The 9,691-nt window shown below is 34.4% G+C and overlaps 2 protein-coding genes across 6 annotated transcripts; one reads left to right on the top strand and one right to left on the bottom strand.

Annotated features, from left to right (window-relative positions):
• The first annotated feature begins 4,272 nt into the window (after positions 1-4,272).
• Positions 4,273-6,344, top strand: LOC117605002 (uncharacterized). Of its 4 annotated transcripts, none has more exons than XM_034325707.2 (7): positions 4,273-4,468; positions 4,580-4,738; positions 4,823-4,882; positions 5,116-5,306; positions 5,394-5,582; positions 5,655-6,134; positions 6,206-6,344. In XM_034325707.2, exons 4-7 carry the CDS (start codon positions 5,149-5,151, stop codon positions 6,294-6,296), a joined length of 918 nt encoding a protein of 305 aa, XP_034181598.2. In that variant the 5' UTR covers positions 4,273-4,468; positions 4,580-4,738; positions 4,823-4,882; positions 5,116-5,148; the 3' UTR covers positions 6,297-6,344. The 4 variants fall into 4 exon arrangements, with proteins under 4 accessions (XP_034181598.2, XP_034181597.2, XP_034181596.2 ...); XM_034325706.2 differs by having other exon boundaries at positions 4,823-4,898; XM_034325705.2 differs by having other exon boundaries at positions 4,580-4,882.
• On the bottom strand, positions 6,158-9,277 carry LOC117605001 (uncharacterized). 2 transcript variants are annotated; one of them, XM_034325703.2, is made up of 4 exons: positions 7,658-9,277; positions 7,146-7,566; positions 6,732-7,084; positions 6,158-6,664 (listed from the first exon to the last, which is right to left on the bottom strand). In XM_034325703.2, exons 1-4 carry the CDS (start codon positions 8,024-8,026, stop codon positions 6,467-6,469), a joined length of 1,341 nt encoding a protein of 446 aa, XP_034181594.1. In that variant the 5' UTR covers positions 8,027-9,277; the 3' UTR covers positions 6,158-6,466. The 2 variants fall into 2 exon arrangements, with proteins under 2 accessions (XP_034181594.1, XP_034181595.1); XM_034325704.2 differs by having other exon boundaries at positions 6,732-7,081.
• Between the last annotated feature and the right edge of the window lie 414 nt (positions 9,278-9,691).

Genomic DNA, 9,691 nt, shown 5'->3' with positions numbered 1-9,691 from the left:
TTGAAAATAATTAAAGACCTGATACTTATTATTAATTAGTTCACCTTGTACATATGAACGTCGTAATTCTTTTGCAAAAGTTCTTTTAATTTTTTTGGAGCAACTGTCATTATGCTGAAGATCTTTTATAATAAAATAACAAGATAAATGATTTCATATATTTTTATATATTATATATTATTTCTAAATATTGTAAACCGAGTTCCTTTTCTTTCTCTTATTCCTTCGGGCTAGCTTCATGTAGGTAGCTAAAGGCATACATATACCTTTATTTTATTTTCTGCGTTCATTTAATTTGCTGTAATTATCTTCTTAACTTATTGAATAAACTCCTTAGGAGGACGAACGTGTTAATTTTATTACTTCCGTCTGCACCTTTTATATCTCTGATTCCATTATATCTCTGCATCCTTATATCACTGCATTCCTTACATCCCAGCAACGCTTACATCTCAGTATTCCTAACATCTCTGCATCCCTTACATCTCTGCATTCTTTTCACCCCTACATTCTTTTCATCCCTACATTCCTTACATCGCTTCATCCCTTATATCCCTACATTCCTTACATCTCTTTATCCCTTACATCTCTGCATTCTTTTCATCCCTACATTCCTTACATCTCTTTATCCCTTACATCTCTGCATTCTTTTCATCCCTACATTCCTGACATCGCTTCATCCCTTATATCCCTACATTCCTTACATCTCTTTATCCCTTACATCCCGACATTCCTTACATCTCTTTATCCCTTACATCCCTGCATCCCTTACATGCCTGTATCCTTTACATCCTTGTATCACTCATATTCCTGCATTCCATACATCCCACTAAGGCCTGCGATTTTATAAAAATTTAGTTCCTTTTTTCGCCACCAGAGGGCGCTGATTCGCCATCGAAATTTTAGTTCACATTTTTGCCGCCAGAGGGCCAAAATTGGTGCATGGTTTAGTTCTTTTTTCCAAAACCAGATGGCGCTGATTCGACATCGAAATTTTAGTTCACATTTTTGCCACCAGGGGGCCAAAATTGGTGCGTGGTTTAGTTCCTTTTTCCGAAACCAGATGGCGCTGATCCGACATCTAAATTTTAGTTCACATTTTTGCCGCTAGAGGGCCAAAATTGGTGCATGGTTTAGTTCCTTTTTCCGAAACCAGATGGCGCTGATTCGACATCGAAATTTTAGTTCACATTTTTGCCGCCAGAGGGCCAAAATTGGTGCATGGTTTAGTTCCTTTTTCCAAAACCAGATGGCGCTGATTCGACATCGAAATTTTAGTTCAAATTTTTGCCGCTAGGGGGCGCTGTTTTTCGAAATTTTCGCAAAATTCTAACTTACCTTTACTTACCTTTACTCGAAGCAGTCTTTATAATATATTTATTATAAGGGATGCAGAGATGTAAGGAATGTAGGGATGAAAAGGGTGTAGGGATGAAAAGAATGTAGGGATAAAAAGAATGCAGGGATGTAAGGGATGGAGAGATGTAAGGAATGTAGGGATGAAAACAATGTAGGGATGAAAAGGGTGTAGGGATGAAAAGAATGTAGGGATAAGAAGAATGCAGGGATGTAAGGGATGCAGAGATGTAAGGAATGTAGGGATGAAAACAATGTTGGGGTGAAAAGAATGTAGGGATAAAAAGAATGCAGGGATGTAAGGGATGGAGAGATGTAAGGAATGTAGGGATGAAAACAATGTAGGGATGAAAAGGGTGTAGAGATGAAAAGAATGTAGGGATAAAAAGAATGCAGGGATGTAAGGGATGCAGAGATGTAACGAAACAAGGGTTGTAAAGGAATTCGGCAGGGGTCCGGGGCTGGGGCCCCGGTCTCCACTGCACGCGGCCCGAGGAATGACGGCATCGGGTGTGGCCCCCGATGTCGGCGGAATTTGGCACATGGCGGAGGGTCAAAGTACCCTCCCTACCGCCCTAGTGCAGGCCACCGTGGTGGTTTTAGTGGGTAAAAATCCCACACTACCCCCGGCCCCTCCCCAGGGGGGCTGAAGGTGTCTTTCTGAAGATTTCCACCACGTTAAAAAAAAAAAAAAAAAAAAAAAACTTATTTAAGGGTTGCAGGAAAGTAAGAAATGCAGGAATGTAAGGAATGCTGTGATGTAAGTGATACTGAGATGGCCTTGGCCTATAATAAGGGATAAAATTATATAAACAACTGAAAATAAAATAAATGGGGTCCTCGGCTGAGACCCAGAAGAGGGATATAACCATAAATGTTATTCCCCTTCGATGAGGTTATTTAATAAGCAAAATAAAATAAATGAAGTAAATTAAACAAACCCTGGAAAAAAATTAAACTTACTGCGCCCTCTTCATACGGACCTGATATCATATTGGGGTGTCAGGGACCCCGAAGCAACTAGCGAAATATAAGAACGAAAAACGAACAAATCGTGAAACCCACTTGTTCGAAGTAGTGATGGGTACGACAGGATCTGTAGCACATGGGCACTACAATTATTTATTATAAAACACACTAGTAAATAATTAAGAAGTTAATCACTCACAAACAATGAAAATGATATATTTGTAAATCACAAACGATTTCCAATCAAATACAGTTATCAGTTGTCACAAAATCTGTTTATTATAAAGAATTACTGAAATGTTTCGTCTCACATCATGATTGAAATAAAATTGCTAATTACAAAAGAATTAATTTGTCACAAATGTTACAAATAGACTCACAATCAAGCACAAACAGTTTAGAAACAAAATACACTGAGAAAAATTAAAAATAATCATATTTTATTATTCCTTCCGGCTAGCTTCATGTAGGTTACTAAAATTGTATTGTCGCGGGGTTCTAAGGACCCCGAAGCACCGGGGATGCTGCATTCTAAAATTATATTGTCTCGGGGTTCTAAGAACCCCGTGCACCGACGATTCTTCATACCTAAATTAAATTGTCGTGGGGTTCTAAAGACCCCAAGCACCGACGATTCTGTATGCCTAATTATATTGTCTCGGGGTTCTAAGAACCCCGTGCACCGACGATTCTTCATACCTAAATTAAATTGGCTTGGGGTTCTAAAGACCCCAAGCACCGACAATTTTATATGCCTAAATTATTTTGTCTCGGGGTTCTAAGAACCCCGTGCACCGACGATTCTTCATACCTAAATTAAATTGGCTTGGGGTTCTAAAGACCCCAAGCACCGACGATTCTATATGCCTAAATGATTTTGTCTCGGGGTTCTAAGAACCCCTTGCACCGACGATTCTGCATATCTAAATTATATTGTCTCGGGGTTCTAAAGACCCCAAGCACCGACGATTCTGTATATCTAAATTATATTTTCTCGGGGTTCTAAGGACCCCGTGGAAGTAGCGAAATATAAGAACGAAAAACGAACAAATCGGGAAACTTACTTGTTCGGAATAGTGATGGGTTTGAGCGGATCTAGCGAAATATAAGAACGAAAAACGAACAAATCGGGAAACTTACTTGTTCGGAATAGTGATGGGTTTGACCGGATCTAGCGAAATATAAGAACGAAAAACGAACAAATCGTGAAACTCACTTGTTCGGGATAGTGATGGGTACGACCGGATCTGAAGCACATGTGCACTACTTTTATTTATTATAATACAAACTTGTAAATAATTAAGAAATTATTCACACACAAACAATGTAAACGATATATTTGTAAATCACAAACGATTTCCAATCAAATACAGTTATCAGTTGTCACAAAATCTGTTTATTATAAAGAATTACTGAAATGTTTCGTCTCACATCATGATTGAAATAAAATTGCTAATTACAAAAGAATTAATTTGTCATAAATGTTAAAACTAGACTCACAATCAATCACAAACGATTTACAAACGAAATACACTAAAAAAAATTAAAAATAATCATATTTTATTATTCCTTCCGGGTAGCTTCATGTAGGTTACTAAAATTATCCTCGCGGGGTTCTAAGGACCCCGAAGCACCATGAATTCTGCATACTAAAATTAAACTGTTTGGGGTTCTAAGAACCCCGAAGCATCTATGATTCTGCTTACCAAAATTATAGCGTCTGGGGTTTTAAAGACCCCCTGCACCGACGATGCTGTATACCTAAATTATACTGGCACGGGGTTCTAAGGACCCCTCGCTCTGATGATTCTACATACTAAAATTATATCATCTCGGGGTTCTAAGGACCCCGAAGCACCGATGTTTCTGCATACTAACATTATATCGTCTCGGGGTTCTAAGGACCCCGAAGCCCGTGACTGTGTATCGACATTATGGTTTCTGGGGTGTCAGGGACCCCGACCGAAATTAAGTAATGACATACATTGAATAACTAAGGTGATAGAAAAATTTAAGTCAATTAAATAAATGGCTGAGAAAAGAAATTACGAGCATTAAATAAATAACTCAGAAATGCAATCATGTAAATTAAATAATAACTCAGTTGCTTTTTTCAAATGATTTATTTACCAAAGTGCATGAAGTGAGTACAAGTTTGTCAAGCAATTACAATAATAATTGTTCAGTTTTGTGCTGTTTTTGACTGTTTTAAATGAAAATAGAATCAAAGGATGTGAAAATTGGGTGTTTTCAGATGTCAGTTTGAGGTGCGGTAAAAGAATGACTGTTAAAACAGGCATGATTATCATACTGGCTGTGGTCTGGAACCCCCTAAATCATGACCCCTTGAAAACAAAGCATGTCCAGTCTTCTACATCTCTAGTCATTGATGTAGATCTAAACTCAGCTAGTGGTATGTAACGATAAGTTTTCAATAAATAGTATACACATTATGGATGCGAAATGTATAATAACAAAGCTTCCTCATCACATTCAGCAAAAATTGTGTCACACAAGACCACCCTATAGACAAGGAAAAAGATTAACATCCGTGAAGGTAGCATTGTGGACTTGTATCCTATTCTACATAAGTTTTAGGTGTTAAGAATTAAACTTTAAGTTGTATTGTGTAACTTAGTTGTACAATTAAATACCATAAAATAAAGTTTTTAGAAATTTTTATAATTTTATATGTATTGATTAATGATATAGTCAATTAATAATAGATTGCAGTATGTAAAAATCTTGTTCTGTGTAATATTTCCTTGACACACTAGCTCTGTGTAACAGGTTTATACAATAAATGATGAATCAATACATTTGATGGTATGTGGAGTACCTAAGCTCCAATTAGGTGAAGAAGTAAAGAAACTAGTTGAACCTTATGGATGTATTAAAAAAATACATGTATTGGCTGAATATCCCACAGAAGAATTTACAGAAGCTTATTATATAAAATATGCTCGTATACAGAGTGCAAGGTTTATATTTTACACATAATGTTATTGATATACTGTTCGGTCAAATAATTGAGATTATATTTGTGAATTATGTTGCATGTAATTTAGAATAGCTAAACGTTTCATTGATGGTAAAAATTTTTATGGAGGTTCCCTACATGTTTTTTATGCACCTGAGCTTGAAACTTTAACAGAAACTAAAGCGAAATTGACTCAACGTCGCCGGGATGTGCTTACCCGCATAAAAAGAAATCAACAGGATATAAAAAATCCAAATATTGACAAATTTGTTCCTAAGTATGTTATAAAAGATTTATCACAATAATGAGAGGAATACACATTTCTAAAACATTAAATTATAAATTGCAGGGAACAGTTTCATAGAAAAAAAAGAACACCAGCTTTACCACTTACAGAGGAACGACTAGCTCATCATTATCCTGGAGAAACATTATTAACTATTTATAATGGAATACCACAAAATATAGATCCAAGACCAGTGTCTGAACCTAGTTTACCTTCTACATCATGGGGTTATCAAGAGAATACAATTGAAACTGCTCCATACCATCCAACTGAAACTATTATTAAAACAGCTGAATCTAAAGAAATTGTGACAAAATCTGATCATATAAGCAATAAAAGAAAGAATTATAAAGGGCAGCCTGTTAATACTAATGCCAAAGTTAGAGTTGTTAGACCTCAACTTATAGACACAAGTACTGTGGTAAAGTGGGATACTTCTACAAAGAATATTTTTTCCAATCCAAAAAAGGGTCAGAATAGTATCACTATTAAATTAATATCAAATAATAACGATAAAAAGAAGATTGTAATAAAAAATCCAAGGTATGTCACATATTACTTTTAAACATTTCATTATACAAAATTATTATTAACTTTCATTTATAATTGTTTAGTGTATCACATTTAATACAACCAAGCGAAGATCTTCAAGTTTCAATTAAAGAAGCCAAGTCTCAAATACGCATGGCTATGCAAATGAAATAACCGTGTAATATGATAAAGAACATTTTACTGTAAAAACTATTTTATATTTAATAAATACATTAATTATAATTAATTCACTTTTATTTTTACAATTACCTAAACCCTTGTTAAAAATTCGTATAAAAAGGACAGACTATATTTTAATTTTTTATTACCTATAATGATAGCGATTAAATAACAACTGTTGAATCTGGATCCCATTGCATACCATTCAATTTAGATTTTGTAACATACTTTTTATGGGGTGGCGTATTTTCCTGTAACATTTTTGGAGTTATGCCTTTATTTCTGAATATCTGTTGCGGAGATTTCGTTAGCAATGTTTGCATTTGCTCATTATTCGAACGATTTCCGAGAGGAGTTCGAGTCTAAAAATAAGAATATTTTTATAACACAACGATATCCCATAATATAATTATTAAATTATAAAAATACCTTTATAGATTCACTATCATTCTTATCATTAGAACTGAAAACTTTCTTTTCATCCATTTTAATATCTGATTTGACTTTCTTCCTTTTCACAGGTGTATCTCCTTTTACTGTAGCATTTTCAGATTTAGACAGTTTCAATGATAGCATATCCTTGGTGATGCTATTATCATCAAATGTTATAATTACATCCTCATTATCTAATACCACTGTATCTTCCCATATTTCAATGGTACCATTATCATTAACACTCAATTCCTTAGATTCTACATCTTTTTTAATATATACATCACTGCTATTATTCTGTTTCAAAGTGATTTGAATTTCACTTTGATTTTCTAATGGTTCCTCTCCTACTGCAAGTGTGTGTTAATTAACTGAGATAAGATTATGATATGATTTCATTAGTTTACTTACCATTCTCAGGGACTGTTTCAATTTCAAATGAACAAATAGAATCTGATGATTCAGATTCGCTTGATGTATCCTCGTGCTCAGTTTCATTTAAGTCTAAAGACTTTGCTGTGCATGTAGTCAGATCAGGTAAAGCTTGTATTTCAGGGACACTGTATTCTGATGACATTTCACAATACGAGAATTTTGGATAAAACATATCTGTATCATAGCTGCCTTGTCTGTGCAGATCTTCTCTAGACCTTGCTTTTAAACGTGCCATAGATTTTGGCATTAATATCGGAGTTCTATCAAAACTTGCAGCTGGAGATCTAGGATCAATCCCTAATATCTTGTACCTTTCCTTCTGAATAGGTGAAATTTTCTGTTTACTATTTGCATTATTAAGTACCGGTGTTAAAAGGTTTATTTCATTCATATTTGGCTAAAATAAACAAATTAAATTGAACAGTAATAATGTATCATCGCATTTACACACATATATCCTAAAAAAAAATATGGCATGAATAACTTACTATATCTGGAAACTGTAATTTTGTACTTTCTAAGATTTTTGATGGATAACGTTTCTTTGGAGTCAAACATGCCATTATTTTATCCATATCTGTTTCTAAATATGGTTTACTCTGTAAGTGTTTTGGAATTGCTGATATTCTTCTATTTAATCCAACTGGTGTGCAATTGACTATTTCTATGGGTGTTCTTTCTATTCCAGTTGTTATTGATCTTGGATCAATTGGTAGTGTTTTTGGAATTAATGGCGGAGTGAGCATAATTTCATGTTCAGCATTTATTTCATCTTTGAATTGAGAAGTTGCATTTCTTATTTCTTCTTTTTCCATAACATGGTTATAAGGAAATAACTTGGAAACGTAATTTCCCATTATGGAAATTATTCTATTACTTTCTCATGTAATATGTAGCACATTGAGTTTTAATAAACAGGTAAGACAAACTCGAGATCCTTTATATCAACGGTATTTAAATAACGAACTTGAATGTTTAGAGATATTTAAAACTTGCTAAATAAACACCTGGAACTTAATTCTTCTTTGATATTGTAAAGAATTTTATGATGAAGCCTACCTTAGGTGATTATTAAAACTATAATTATAACATTAAGAAAATCCTTTCATCGCGTTACGATCCCAAACTTAAAACAACACGATCTCTTTTGAAAATTAAACTGTCTAAATTATACAACCCTGCCAACATAATAGTTCCAAACAGAGGGACGCCGAGCAGGACTGACATTACATCCTCGATAAAATCACTAGAATAACGGGGAATAACATATACGCATCGCGTGGAGGAGCGTCGATTTAATTTGAATTTGCAACCCTTCACTCTTCGATAATGTATGCATGATTATAGGAATTTAAAGATGACAAAAAACACATTAACCACTGCCATTTATATCTGCAATATATTAAATAATTATTAGATACATTTATGTGCGGTAGTCATTTTAAAGTCACGTCACTCTTATGTACAATTTTTTCCTTTCCATCTTAATTTAAATCTCTGTTCTTTGTAATATCTCAGTACGTTTTGCTATCTAATGTTATAGTCGATCAACTAAACGACAAAGACTGCGTTCCCTTTCTTTCATTTATCCAGAAAATATTTTGATATTATTTTCTTCCTCTAACTTTCACGCCTAACTCTTGTTCTTTCTTACTTTGTCTCGTCATATAAAAATTAAACGACTTTTCAGGTATATTTCATTAAATGATCTCTAGTCGTTCGAAGAGATGCGTAACGTCAGATTATTCTTTTTCTCTTTATTTAGTCAGTGATGAGGATACTCGAAGTACCTTAAAGCTTACGGGAGGGAAAAGAAAACCTTTAGCTCCTTCTTCGTGGACAAACTTTGCGAATGTAAAACTGTGAATAATGTAATACTGTTAAATCGGTTACTAATCGCTCTCAGTAACGTACAGGGGAAATTAATGCTAAATGGGTCTAGAGTAGTACACGTTATTCGTCCTTTCAAAACTGTCTTACAAAAACTTTGGTACCTGTTCCGGTGGTTTCTTTTCATTTCTATTTTCGTTAACACACTTTTCTCCGTGTACCGACACACGCCTGAGAATATTATGAAATAGACACACACAAATTTCTATAAAATCACACGTTACATTCACGCTTAATCAAAGAGAGGGTGGTTGGAGGGTGAGAAAGAGAGAAACTACGAAAACATCGATTCTCCTTTCCTTTCCTTTCGTGCATTCAAGAAAATCGAAAGAACCGCGATAAAACCTCCGTATTCGCAGACTACATTGTTATTATCATTTTTTTTTTTTTTCAAATGAAAAAAGAAAGGTACACGTAACATTTTCAAGAAAAGTGCGATCAAAGAATCTTCAGCAACTCTCTTCGCTTTGACTTTTGTATTTGAAGCCCTGAGAACATGGAGGTTCCAAGTAAAGTTTAAAATTTCGTGACAGTATGTGCGTATATATACATCGTACGAATACTTGAAGATAAACTTTTGTTTTTTAATAAATATATAGATAATATAAAAGGGCATTGTGGACTAATTACAA

Source organism: Osmia lignaria, chromosome 5 (genome assembly GCF_051020975.1).
Source record: "Osmia lignaria lignaria isolate PbOS001 chromosome 5, iyOsmLign1, whole genome shotgun sequence".
Taxonomy (NCBI): Eukaryota; Metazoa; Arthropoda; class Insecta; order Hymenoptera; family Megachilidae; genus Osmia; species Osmia lignaria.
This window is presented reverse-complemented; position numbering and strand designations above follow the sequence as displayed.